Below are 14491 nucleotides of genomic sequence, written 5' to 3'. Positions count from 1 at the left end.
CAGTTTCTAAAGTGCCGTTAAGTCACTGGTGACTCCAGAAATTTGTATTTACGCTAATTTCTGAACATCTAGTTTATCAGACTTACGGCACTTTATGAACTGCCAGCGCCATATATATAATAGCCTGATGTGCAAGGTGAAATTATGGGCGGCGCGTGTTGCAGCGCTTGCGCTGAAGCCTGCGCCGTATATGAAATCTCGCCCTGAGATGGTAATATAAAATGATGAATCATATACAGTACATTAAAAAATATACTTTAATTATTTATTTTATCCCCTTTTCCTATAATTCCTTTCTAAAATTGTGAGCTTTTCAGTTCCTGTTAGAAATGGAAGTGCAAAACACCGTTATATTTCACACAGCCATTGGCTGCACACTCTAGTTACTTATTTATAACTGTTCATAATTGACCACAGCAGAGAAGGTAACCTAAGTTTCAACATGGCAGCTCCTATTGATTTATAGACAATAAAACTTTACACTTATTTTGTCAATATATAAACAGCTAATGTAACTTAAAATATATCTACGTGTTATTCTCAGACTAATCTATTCTTTGAATGCATCATTCTATCTAGCATTTATTTAGGGTTCGATTATAAGTGGAGCTTCAATTTATTGCACGCCCGCAAATGGGCAAATTTGCCCGTTTACGGGAGTGCGATAAATAACCAGCCATTACAAGCTTACGGAAGCAATTAGTGCTCAGAAAATTAACCAGAGATCAGATCTAATTTTCTAAATATCCCTCAATTGCCTCCAAAATAAAGTGGAGTGTTTTGGTTTAAAAATAAATAAGAATCTTTATTTGTTTAAAATATAACTGCTAAAAGAATTTATAAGGGGGTTAAAAGTTGTAGGTGTGGGGTGTAAGAAAAAAAACGGCACTGTGTTCCCTGTAAATATACTGTATATGCTTATATAGATATATATTTATGTGTTAATAAGTGTATATATTCATATACAAATATATTTACATTTTGCTGCCAATCGTTGCGTGACGTATCCCCTTCACTGCGTTAGTTCTCATGCCGTGTCTGAGAATGCGGCTCCCATTGCAGCTCTCTTGTAATACCAGCGCACATTTGTGTGCGCCGCTATTAGTTGAGTGCAAATATCACTTTCGCGGAAGCGATATTTTGCACTCAACTTGTAATCTAGCCCTTAGTTTTTTTTAATTTCCCTTTAAATTTGCCCACTAACATAGAAGAGCACATTTTTAATTCCACTTTTTTCTGAGGCCACAAAATAGATGTCACATAATCTCAGTTGCTCACGCATACACTTTAAATCCTTTCTAAAAGCATTAACATCAAATGAAGCTGTGTATAGTAAATGACCGTGTTAAGGCTCAAAGTTCAACTTTTATGACTCAGATGCAGCATGCAATTTTAAGAGAATGTTCAATGTACTTCAATTACTAAATTTAGTTTGTTACCTTTTGTTGAAAGCATAACTAAGTAGAGAGGCATCATTGCATTGCTAAGAGCTAGCTAGTGATTGGTGATATCACAAATATGCCTCTTGTCATTGGCTCACCAGATGTGCTCAGCTAGCTCCCAACAGTGCATTGCGCATTGCTGTTCTAGAGCTGATCCTTTAGAAAAACATATCTAATGATTTAACACAGCATTTTTATATCATTTGAAGCCCTTTTAACAAGTGTTTAATTAAAGCTTAACAACAAAGTATAGTCACACATACATCATTTCAAACACACACACAAAATTTCTGGCACGGCTGATAGCTGCAGTCAGAGGGGGGCCCCAAACTAGGATGCCAGTACCCCGTCAGGGCCTGGCCCCCCCGGCTCAACGGGCCCCTGACTGGAGTTCCCCCTTTTACTCCTTGATGGTGACCCTGAAACACTAAGATCACACTGTGCAATCTAGATCTTAGTGTGTTGCACTTTCACAAGAATAAATCCGAGAATTGCCGAATGCAGCTTATGGGCACCATCTTCCTCATTTAGATTGGCCTGAATGTCACAAATCTCTAGAACAAACCGTCTCTGTTGTACCCATGAAGATTGCTGAACAAAGACACTACTGGGGGAGTTGCACAACATGATCACAAAGTCATTAAAGAACAGTGATTTTTATTTGGGGGGAGGGGGATAAAGTTAAATAATTTACATGTGGAAAAAAAAATGACAAAATTATGTCATTTTACAATTTGAGTAGAAGTTACCAGCAGGGCAGTTTCCTAATAAAGGGACACGAAAGTCAAATTTAAACTTTCATTATTCAGATAGAGCATGCAGTGCAGTTTTAAGAGACTTTCTCCTGTTAAGTGTAGTCAGTCCACGGGTCATCCATTACTTATGGGATTATAACTCCTCCCTAACAGGAAGTGCAAGAGGATCACCCAAGCAGAGCTGCTATATAGCTTCTCCCCTCTACGTCATATCCAGTCATTCTCTTGCACCTAACTAAAGATAGGACGTGTGAGAGGACTGTGGTGTGTTAAACTTAGTTTTTATTTCTTCAATCAAAAGTTTGTTATTTTAAACGGCACCGGAGTGTGTTGCTTGTTCTCAGGCAGCATTAGAAGAAGAATCTGCCTGAGTTTTCTATGATCTTAGCGGTCATAACTAAGATCCACTTGCTGTTCTCGGCCATTCTGAGGAGTGAGGTAACTTCAGAACAGGGGATAGCATGCAGGGCCCACCTGCAAGGAGGTATGTGCAGTAAATTATTTTCTAAGGAATGGAATTGACTGAGAAAATACTGCTAATACCGATGTAATGTAAGTGCAGCCTTAAATGCAGTAGTAGCGACTGGTATCAGGCTGATATGTATGTATGTATACTCTGAGGTATTTCTGGGGAATGGAATTACACTAAGAAAATACTGTCAATATTAAAGTAATATTTGAGCCTGCACTGCAGTGAAAGCGACTAGCAGCAGGCTTATTAATAACACTTCATAATTTTCAATTTTAAAACGTTTACTGGCATGTTAATCGTTTTTTCTGAAGTACTTGCTGATAAAACTTTATGGGCATGATTTTTACCACATGGCTGTTATTTTTTTCTGCATAAAAACAGTTTACTGAGCTTCCCCACTGTTGTAATATGAGTGGGAGGGGCCTATTTTAGCGCTTTAATGCGCAGTAAAAATTTAGTCACAGTCTTCCTATTTCTTCCTCCATGATCCAGGACGTCTCTACAGAGCCCAGGGGTCTCCAAAACTAGTTTTTAGGGAGGTAATCAGTCACAGCAGACCTGTGACAGTGTGTTTGACTGTGATAAAAACGTTTATTATTTCAACTGTTATCCGTTTTGGGTATTAAGGGGTTAATCATCCTTTTGCTGGTGGGTGCAATACTCTGCTAACTTTATACATTTTCTGTTAAAATTTTCATTGTTAATTCAACTGTGTCACATTTTTATGTTTCTTAAAGGCGCAGTAGCGTTTTTTATATAGCTTGTAAATTTATTTAAAAGTTTTTTTCCAAGCCTGCTAGTGTTATTGCTAGTCTGTTTAAACATGTCTGACACAGATGAATCTGTTTGTTCACTATGTTTAAAGGCCAATGTGGAGCCCAATAGAAATTTGTGCACTCAATGTATAGATGTTACTTTGAATAAAAGTCAAACTTTATATGTTAAAAAAAATATCACCAGACAACGAGGGGGAAGTTATGCCGACTAACTCTCCTCACGTGTCAGTACCTTCGCCTCCCGCTCAGGAGGTGCGTGATATTGTGGCGCCAAGTACATCAGGGCGGCCCATACAAATCACTTTGCAAGACATGGCTAATGTTATGACTGAAGTACTATCTAAATTGCCAGAATTAAGAGGTAAACGCGATCACTCTGGGGTAAGAACAGAGAGCGCTGATAATAGTAGAGCCATGTCTGATACTGCGTCACAATTTGCAGAACATGAGGACGGAGAGCTTCATTCTGTGGGTGGCGGATCTGATCCAAGTAAACTGGATTCAGAGATTTCAAATTTTAAATTTAAGCTTGAGAACCTCCGTGTATTACTAGGGGAGGTATTAGCGGCTCTGAATGATTGTAACACGGTTGCAATTCCAGAGAAAGTATGTAGGCTGGATAAATATTTTGCGGTACCGGCGTGTACTGATGTTTTTCCTATACCTAAAAGGCTTACAGAAATTGTTAACAAGGAGTGGGATAGACCCGGTGTGCCCTTTTCACCCCCTCCTATATTTAGAAAAATGTTTCCAATAGACGCCACCACACGGGACCTATGGCAGACGGTCCCTAAGGTGGCGGGAGCAGTTTCTACTCTGGCTAAGCGCACCACTATCCCGGTGGAGGATAGCTGTGCTTTTTCAGATCCAATGGATAAAAAGTTAGAGGGTTACCTTAAGAAAATGTTTGTTCAGCAAGGTTTTATATTACAACCCCTTGCATGCATCGCGCCTGTCACTGCTGCGGCAGCATTCTGGTTTGAGTCTCTGGAAGAGACCCTTAGCACAGCTCCATTGGATGAGATTATGAACAAGCTTAAAGCCCTTAAGCTAGCTAATTCATTTATTTCTGATGCCGTGGTACACTTAACCAAACTTACGGCTAAGAACTCCGGATTCGCCATTCAAGCGCGCAGAGCGCTGTGGCTTAAATCCTGGTTAGCTGATGTGACTTCTAAATCTAAATTGCTTAATATTCCTTTCAAAGGGCAGACATTATTCGGGCCCGGCTTGAAAGAAATTATCGCTGACATTACTGGAGGTAAGGGCCATGCCCTGCCTCAAGACAGGGCCAAACCAAAGGCTAAACAGTCTAATTTTCGTGCCTTTCGTAATTTCAAGACAGGAGCAGCATCAACTTCCTCCGCTCCAAGACAGGAAGGAACTGTTGCTCGCTACAGACAGGGCTGGAAACCTAACCAGTCCTGGAACAAGGGCAAGCAGGCCAGAAAACCTGCTGCTGCCCCTAAGACAGCATGAAGTGAGGGCCCCCGATCCGGAAACGGATATAGTGGGGGGCAGACTTTCTCTCTTTGCCCAGGCTTGGGCAAGAGATGTCCAGGATCCCTGGGCGTTGGAAATCATATCTCAGGGATATCTTCTGGACTTCAAAGCTTCTCCTCCACAAGGGAGATTTCATCTTTCAAGGTTATCAGCAAACCAGATAAAGAAAGAGGCATTTCTACGCTGTGTACAAGACCTCTTACTAATGGGAGTGATCCACCCAGTTCCGCGGTCGGAACACGGGCAAGGATTCTATTCAAATCTGTTTGTGGTTCCCAAAAAAGAGGGAAACTTCAGACCAATCTTGGACTTAAAGATCCTAAACAAATTCCTAAGAGTTCCATCGTTCAAAATGGAAACTATTCGAACCATCTTACCCATGATCCAAGAGGGTCAGTACATGACCACAGTGGATTTAAAGGATGCCTACCTTCACATACCGATTCACAAGGATCATTACTGGTATCTAAGATTTGCCTTCCTAAACAGGCATTACCAGTTTGTAGCTCTTCCCTTCGGGTTAGCTACGGCTCCAAGAATCTTTACAAAGGTTCTGGGCTCTCTTCTGGCGGTACTAAGACCACGAGGCATAGCGGTAGCTCCGTACCTAGACGACATTCTGATACAAGCGTCAAGTTTCCAAACTGCCAAGTCTCATACACAGTTAGTTCTGGCATTTCTAAGGTCGCATGGGTGGAAGGTGAACGTAGAAAAGAGTTCTCTATTGCCACTCACAAGAGTTCCCTTTCTAGGGACTCTTATAGATTCTGTAGAAATGAAAATTTACCTGACGGAGGACAGGTTATCAAAACTTCTAAATGCTTGCCGTGTCCTTCATTCCATTCAACACCCGTCAGTGGCTCAGTGCATGGAGGTAATCGGCTTAATGGTAGCGGCAATGGACATAGTACCATTTGCGCGCCTGCATCTCAGACCGCTGCAATTGTGCATGCTAAGTCAGTGGAATGGGGATTACTCAGATTTGTCCCCTCTGCTAAATCTGGACCAAGAGACCAGAGATTCTCTTCTATGGTGGCTTTCTCAGCCACATCTGTCCAAGGGGATGCCCTTCCGCAGGCCAGATTGGACGATTGTAACAACAGACGCCAGCCTTCTAGGTTGGGGCGCAGTCTGGAATTCCCTGAAGGCTCAGGGATCATGGACTCAGGAGGAGAGACTCCTTCCAATAAACATTCTGGAATTAAGAGCAATTTTCAATGCTCTTCTGGCTTGGCCTCAGTTAGCAACTCTGAGGTTCATCAGGTTTCAGTCGGACAACATCACGACTGTGGCTTACATCAATCATCAAGGAGGAACAAGGAGTTCCCTAGCGATGATGGAAGTCTCAAAGATAATTCGCTGGGCAGAGTCTCACTCTTGCCACCTGTCAGCGATCCACATCCCAGGCGTGGAGAACTGGGAGGCGGATTTTCTAAGTCGCCAGACCTTTCATCCGGGGGAGTGGGAACTTCATCCGGAGGTGTTTGCCCAACTGCTTCATCATTGGGGCAAACCAGATCTGGATCTCATGGCGTCTCGCCAGAACGCCAAGCTTCCTTGTTACGGATCCAGGTCCAGGGACCCGGGAGCGGTGCTGATAGATGCTCTGACAGCACCTTGGGTCTTCAACATGGCTTATGTGTTTCCACCTTTCCTGATGCTTCCTCGATTGATTGCCAGGATCAAACAGGAGAGAGCATCGGTGATTCTAATAGCGCCTGCGTGGCCACGCAGGACCTGGTATGCAGACCTAGTGGACATGTCGTCCTGTCCACCATGGTCTCTGCCTCTGAGACAGGACCTTCTGATTCAGGGTCCTTTCAAACATCCAAATCTAATTTCTCTGAGGCTGACTGCATGGAGATTGAACGCTTGATTTTATCAAAGCGTGGATTCTCGGAGTCAGTGATTGATACCTTAATACAGGCTAGGAAACCTGTTACCAGGAAAATTTACCATAAAATATGGCGTAAATACTTATATTGGTGCGAATCCAAGAGTTACTCATGGAGTAAGGTTAGGATTCCTAGGATATTGTCTTTTCTACAAGAGGGTTTAGAAAAGGGTTTATCTGCTAGTTCGTTAAAGGGACAGATTTCAGCTCTGTCTATCCTTTTACACAAACGTCTGGCAGAAGTTCCAGACGTTCAGGCTTTTTGTCAGGCTTTGGCTAGGATTAAGCCTGTGTTTAAGACTGTTGCTCCGCCGTGGAGCTTAAACTTAGTTCTTAACGTTCTGCAAGGTGTTCCGTTTGAACCCCTTCATTCCATCGATATCAAGCTGTTATCTTGGAAAGTTCTGTTTTTAATGGCTATTTCCTCGGCTCAAAGAGTCTCTGAGTTATCGGCCTTACATTGTGATTCTCCTTATCTGATTTTTCATTCAGACAAGGTAGTTCTGCGTACTAAACCTGGGTTCTTACCTAAGGTAGTCACTAACAAGAATATCAATCAAGAGATTGTTGTTCCATCATTGTGCCCTAACCCTTCTTCAAAGAAGGAAAGAGTTTTGCACAATCTGGACGTCGTCCGTGCCCTGAAATTTTATTTGCAGGCAACTAAAGATTTTCGTCAAACTTCTTCCCTGTTTGTCGTTTATTCTGGACAGAGGAGAGGTCAAAAAGCTTCGTCTACCTCTCTCTCTTTTTGGCTTCGTAGCATAATACGTTTAGCCTATGAGACTGCTGGACAGCAGCCTCCTGAAAGGATTACAGCTCATTCTACTAGAGCTGTGGCTTCCACTTGGGCCTTTAAGAATGAGGCCTCTGTTGAACAGATTTGCAAGGCTGCAACTTGGTCTTCACTTCACACTTTTTCAAAATTTTACAAATTTGACACTTTTGCTTCTTCGGAGGCTGTTTTTGGGAGAAAGGTTCTACAGGCAGTGGTTCCTTCCGTGTAAAGATCCTGCCTGTCCCTCCCGTCATCCGTGTACTTTTAGCTTTGATATTGGTATCCCATAAGTAATGGATGACCCGTGGACTGACTACACTTAACAGGAGAAAATATAATTTATGCTTACCTGATAAATTCATTTCTCCTGTAGTGTAGTCAGTCCACGGCCCGCCCTGTTTTTACAGCAGGTCTAAATTTTAATTAAACTCCAGTCACCACTGCACCCTATAGTTTCTCCTTTCTCGTATGGTTTCGGTCGAATGACTGGATATGACGTAGAGGGGAGGAGCTATATAGCAGCTCTGCTTGGGTGATCCTCTTGCACTTCCTGTTAGGGAGGAGTTATAATCCCATAAGTAATGGATGACCCGTGGACTGACTACACTACAGGAGAAATGAATTTATCAGGTAAGCATAAATTATATTTTTACATTTACTTTTATTATCAAACCTAATTTTGTGTGGGTGTCCTTTGTTGAAAGCATACTTGAGTAGGCTCAGGGGGGCAACAATGAAGTAAGCTGGTGACTGATTGGTGGCTACACACATATGCTTCTTGTCATTGGCTCATCAGATGTCATCAGCTAGCTCTCTGTAGTGCATGGTGCATAGTTATAGTTAAAATAATTATTTCTGCTGATCAATAAAGGGACATGAAAAAATTTTTTCTTCCATAATTCACATAAAACGTACTTTTAAACAACTTTCCAATTGACTTCTATTATCTAATTCTTTGTTCTTTTCGTATACTTTGTTGAAAAGCACACCTAGATAGGCTCAGGAGCTAAGAGCTAGCTGCTGTTTGGTGGCTGCCCATATATACCTCTTGTGATTAGCTAACTGATCTGTTAGTTTCCCAGTAGTGCATTGCTGCTCCTTCAATAAAGGATATCACAAGAATGAAGCAAAATTGATAATAGAAGTAAATTGGAAATCATAAATCATGAAAGAAAAGTTTAGGGTTTCATGTACCTTTTAATGCATTTTACTTGTTCCGTCTCTCAAATGTATTCATCACTTCTGTTTTCTAACCTTACTATTTATTTATCAAATAGGCCCCAAAAGATACTCTGGCATGGTTCAGGCGTGAATGGCATTCGATTGGTTGACAATTACTGCGAGGCTTGGAGAACATCTGACATGGCAGTCAGTGGGCAGGCGGCATCTTTACGCAGCGGGAAACTACTGGATCAGAAAACGTACAGCTGTTCAAACAAGTTTATTATATTGTGCATCGAAAATAGTTTTATGCCCGACATAAGGAACAAATAATTGGTTCCTTTTAGCAAAACAGAAATAACATTTAAATTAAGAAGACACTGAAATTCATCATGTATATATTGAACTTTTAACAGATTGCACAATTTTAAAGCCAAAGAAAACATACCTCACGGAACACTTAATAAAATTGTGGTGGAACATATATTCCAGTCTGTACTATGGTGCTATGATAGAGGAAGAATGTTCTATTAACATACCTGGTAATTGTTTAGACATGGGCTGGATGGCAAACTTTATATAGCCCAATACACTGCAATTTATTTTCTATGTATTTCTATGGTTTTTTTTGAGGGTAAAGTTTTCTTCCAGTAACTGAATGTAAAATGTTTAACATTCCTTTTAACAATTGTATCTGCATATGTTATATTGTATGTTTTTACGACAGCCATGGATTTCAGAATGGATTTGTGCTTGGTCCAAGATTTCATAAATGAGTATAGAGATATTCTCAGTTGATCAAGTCTACCCAAATATTGTGAGAAACTAAATATATTTAAATCGCTCATTATCAGGACTAAAAATGTATCCGAAGTTCTGCAACCAACATACATAATAGCAGGAACATAGAATATAAGATTTGTTCTTGTACCAGAATATCTTAAAGAGCCAGATGATACTGGGCGGAGTTTTTATTTATTGTAATATATTTACTTCAATGTTACAGACTCATCAGGCTGTTATGTAGCTGTACTATCATCATATGCAATATTCATAACCAGGGATCATCTCAGTCAAGCGGTGGTTGTCTTCTCGGGTGCCATACAGAAAGGACTGGCGCTTTGTTAGGCTGACCATATTGCCGCTTTAAGAAGGAACACATATGAAAAATACATATGTGAGGGTTCTTATACAAAACCATTTCTTTAAACAGCCCTGACATATGTATTTTTCATATGTGTCCCTTCTTAAAGCGGCAATATGGTCAGCCTACGCTTTGTGTGTGTAACCAGAGGTGAAATCTATTTTCACACCTCACTTTGGTGTGGCTGTACTTTGTGTGTACTTCAGGGGTCAACAAATTTATTTGAAAATTTGGGGGTCAGAAAGAATACTGAGGAGACGGGAAAAGATGTTTGATATATGAAGAATAATAAAAAAGTTAGGAAGCAAAAGTCAAGTTTTAAAAGCTGCAGTTCCCAAGTGTTTGTTGAGGCTTTGTGTATTCAGTATTACAGGGAGTGTAGCATAATTTGCAGACAAGTGTGCTTTATTTAAACAGTTACAGAAGTAACACAGTCAGACAGTTTACTATGAGGTCTTGTTAGCTTCATAAGTTCCTATGGTTTCCTGTGCAGCTGATTCATTAAACAATGGAAAAATCAGGGAAGTTGGGGGAATATCATAAAGCTGCTAATGCTGGAACATAAGGAGAGACTTTTTAATAAATTTTGCCCAGCTGTGATAGCACAAACATAACCAGATTTACACATTTTATTTATTATTTCAACACTTTCATCAAGACCCCAACCCAACTTCATTTCAGAACTTATATTCCTATGATTTTCCCTGATTAGTTTACTTAGACTTTTGTTTTTGTTTTGCTCTTTTATCAATTTCTTTAATTCTGAACTGATCCTGAACTACACATAACTGGTGATTGGCTCCTTCTGAGCGGCCCGTATTTAGCTTAGCATCAGCAGTACATTGCTCATCCAGAGCTAAATGTAACGATATGTGTAATTGTTTATTTATATGACAGCAATAGGGCAGTAATACAATGGTGTAGCACATTTTAGTATTGCTTCTTATGTTGCTTTAAATGACCTTATGGTGTCAGAGACAGTGCTGAAAGTGCACAAAACGCATAGTATATGTTAAACAAGTCCTGAAACTCTGTTAGTCATACAGGGGCAGCTTAATTTAAATGAACAAAAGAAAAAAGCACACAAGTCTTTGTAACGGTCACTACACACAATGTAGATCTGCTCTAAAGCACTGGTTTTCAAACCTGTCCTCTGGCCTCCCAAAGGTCCAGGTTTTCTGGATAACCTTGGAAGAGATCAGGTAAATAACCATGTTTGCTAATAAGCTGATTATTGCACCTGTGCTCCAGTTCAGATTACCTCAAAATGTAGCCTGTTAGGGAAGCCTGAGGAGAGGTTTGAAAACCAGTGCTCTAAAGCAAGGAGTGATTAGTGGTAAATATATGTAGAGGCACCTCAGTCTTTTGTTTTGCACTCATATGGGGCTGGTTGAGCTGTGATGGAGAATGAAAATGTCTCTTCACTTTAGCTGTACATTCACACCTAGCCACACCCTGGACCACACAGCCATCTTGTCATTTCATATAGCCCCCCCCCCCACCAGACCACTTGCAACTCCACCTCTTAATGTACCCTTCATGAGAACACCGGCAACTCCACCTCTTAATGTCCCCCTCATGAGAACACCTGCAACTCCACCTTTAATGTACCCCTCATGAGAACACCTGCAACTCCACCTCTTAATGTCCCCCTCATGAGAACACCTGCAACTCCACCTTTAATGTACCCCTCATGAGAACACCTGCAACTCCACCTCTTAATGTCCCCCCCTCATTAAAATACCTGCAATGCGGCCTCTTAATGTCTCCCTCATGAGAACACCTGAAACTCCACCTCTTAATGTCCCCTAATGAGAACACCTGCAACTCCACATCTTAATTTTCCTCTTATGAGAACACCGGCAACTCCACCTTTTAATGTCCCCCCCCCCTCATGAGAACACCTGCAACTCCACCTCTTAATGTCCCCCCCCTCATGAGAACACCTGCAACTCCACCTCTTAATGTACCCCTCATGAGAACACCTGAAACTCCACCTCTTAATGTCCCCTAATGAGAACACCTGCAACTCCACATCTTAATTTTCCTCTCAGGAGAACACCAGGAACTCCACCTCTTAATGTCCCGCTCATGAGAAAACCTGCAACTTCCACATGAGAACACCTGCAACTCCACCTCTTAATTTTCTCCTCATAAAAACTTCTGCAACTGCACCTCTTCATTTTCCCCTCATAAGAACACCAGCAAATCCATCTGCTTTGACCCCCTCACAAGAACACCTGCAAGTCCACCAGCTCTGACTCCTTCCCCCCCAACAGAACACCTCTAACTCCACCTCCTCTTACTGCAACCTTACCAGAACTACTGTAGTGTCACCTCCACTAACTCTTACTCCCCTCACCAGAACACCTGCAAATCCCTTTCACCTGCTCCTATTGTCCCAACAAGAACATCTATTCGTACTCCTCCTACGTACAACTCCACTAGCTCTGATTCCCCTCCACCAAACCACCTGCTCTCAGTTCCCCCTCACGAGAACTCAACATTCTTTTACTCCCCTTACTCACCAGAACACTTGCAACTCCACTGATTTTCAGCCTCACTAGAACACATGCAAGTCTGCTACAGCCTCCCTAACCTAGGCCCCAGCTTTCTGGCCCCTGCACACAGCTTTGCAGGATAGGTGCTTGCACCCCACCAATTATTTTCTGGAACCACCACTGGGTATGTTGTATACCGGTATGCTGACCCAAACGTATCACCTCAGTGTACTGTTCTTATATGTCAACACCCATAAAGAAAGCCACTTTAAACACTGTAGGTTTGATATAAGCAAGACATATTGTTGAGTAACCCAAGCAAAAATCCAGATCATCATATCAGCTCCACACCTTGGCCAATAAGGAGAATGCTGCAATACAAAACCTTATTTAATGCACTGCAGATAAAACATGTATTACAAATCTCTTCTGTCAATGGTGCTATCATGAAATACATGCAAACCTTTACAATATACAAAATATGCTTATTTTAACATTATATATGGTTTATTAAAATTATGTACAGTCAGTTCATTACTGATACTGTTTTTTTTTATTGTTTTTGTGCACATATGAAACATTTACTCTCAATGACCAATTCAATTATTTTAGAGCACTGGTTTTAGGCCAGGTTTTAAGGATTACCATGGATGAGAGCAGGTAGAATAACCATGGTTACTAATCAGCTGATTATTTCACTTGTGCTCTAATTCAGATATCCTCAAAATCTAGCTTGTTGTGATCTAGAGGATGGTTACAGCAACTGACAAACATATACTAAACAAATACATAAAAAAAAACATGGCAAATGCTAATAATCAGCATGTTCTGCTAGCACATACTGCTTTATTATGCGCTCAGTATTGGTGAATATAGACTATTTATCAAATAACAAATGGCAAATGTACACAGTGAAGAAAAATGGCTTGTGGGAAATAATATGCTCTGTGCTTTTTAATATCGCTGAAGACTCATTTTAATGACACAAAGACTAATTCATAAAATGTCATTATAGCAATATACACACAGTATTACACTATTACATGTATATAGATTTTTATTATAGGGATTTTGTACTTGTTAGCAGTTATATTTTTATAAACCATACATTTACAATACAAAACCCTGTAGAATTATTACTTTATTCTAGATACTAATTTTAGATTTCTATAAATGGCAGTACATATACATTCCGTTCAACTAACGTTCCATAACAGATGAAAACACTCATTCTTGTAATACTGTAATAGGAACAGTACTTAATTTAAAATGTAAACTCCACTTTTAAATGATTTCAAATAAAAATTGTTTACATGCTTTTCTAACTTGTGTTTGAATGTGTTTTATTTTTTTTGTAAATTGTGTATTTTATATTAAATGTAAAACAATACATTCATGAGTTTTCACTTAAAAAATACTGACATTCTTGGTTTTTCTAAATGGAAATTAAATACTTAAAGGGACATTAAACACTAAATACATAGCATAGTATTGTGATTATGCCACGCCTCCCTGTAATCATGGGTGCAACCATGTTGAAATCTATCTTTCACTCCCTTCTATAACTGCCCTGTTTTCACATGTGCAGCAACTCTCCTTCAGATACCTGCAGTGTAACCTAGGTTCCATAATGGCAGCGTAAATGATAAGAGAGAGGTGCATGAAATGTATTTAGTGCCCCTTTAATGGTACTTTATACGAAACATGTAAAACGGTTGATTAAAAAAATAAAACATTGCAATATAAATTCATTACATATTTTGGGGTCTATTTAACAGGGGACAAATGGCCCCTATTCCCGCATGAGCCTTCAGGCTCGCCGGAAACAGGAGTTAAGAAGCAGCGGTCTTAAGACCGCAGCTCCTAAACTCATACGCCGCCTCTGAGGCGGCGTATAGCAATCCGTACGATCGGGCTGATTGACACCCCCTGATAGCGGCCGATTCACTGCGAATCTGCAGGGGGTGGTATTGCACCAGCAGTTCACAAGAACTGCTGGTGCAATGATAAATGCAGATGTGCAGGGGACATGGTTCGCTATAGCCCCACATGTCTGTGTGTGCTG

At 40.6% G+C, this 14491-nt stretch overlaps 1 protein-coding gene across 2 annotated transcripts in view; it reads left to right on the top strand.

The window, feature by feature from the left end:
* LOC128660597 (collagen alpha-1(XV) chain) overlaps positions 1 to 13751 on the top strand; it is a 674535-nt gene extending 660784 nt beyond the window's left edge. For both annotated transcript variants that reach the window (XM_053714523.1, XM_053714522.1), the window contains exon 42: positions 8898 to 13751. In XM_053714523.1, the coding sequence (XP_053570498.1) occupies positions 8898 to 9114 (217 nt within the window). In that variant the 3' untranslated portion in view covers positions 9115 to 13751. The remainder of the gene's footprint in view (positions 1 to 8897) is intronic.
* The last annotated feature ends 740 nt before the right edge of the window (positions 13752 to 14491 follow it).

Source organism: Bombina bombina, chromosome 5 (genome assembly GCF_027579735.1).
Source record: "Bombina bombina isolate aBomBom1 chromosome 5, aBomBom1.pri, whole genome shotgun sequence".
Taxonomy (NCBI): Eukaryota; Metazoa; Chordata; class Amphibia; order Anura; family Bombinatoridae; genus Bombina; species Bombina bombina.
This window is presented reverse-complemented; position numbering and strand designations above follow the sequence as displayed.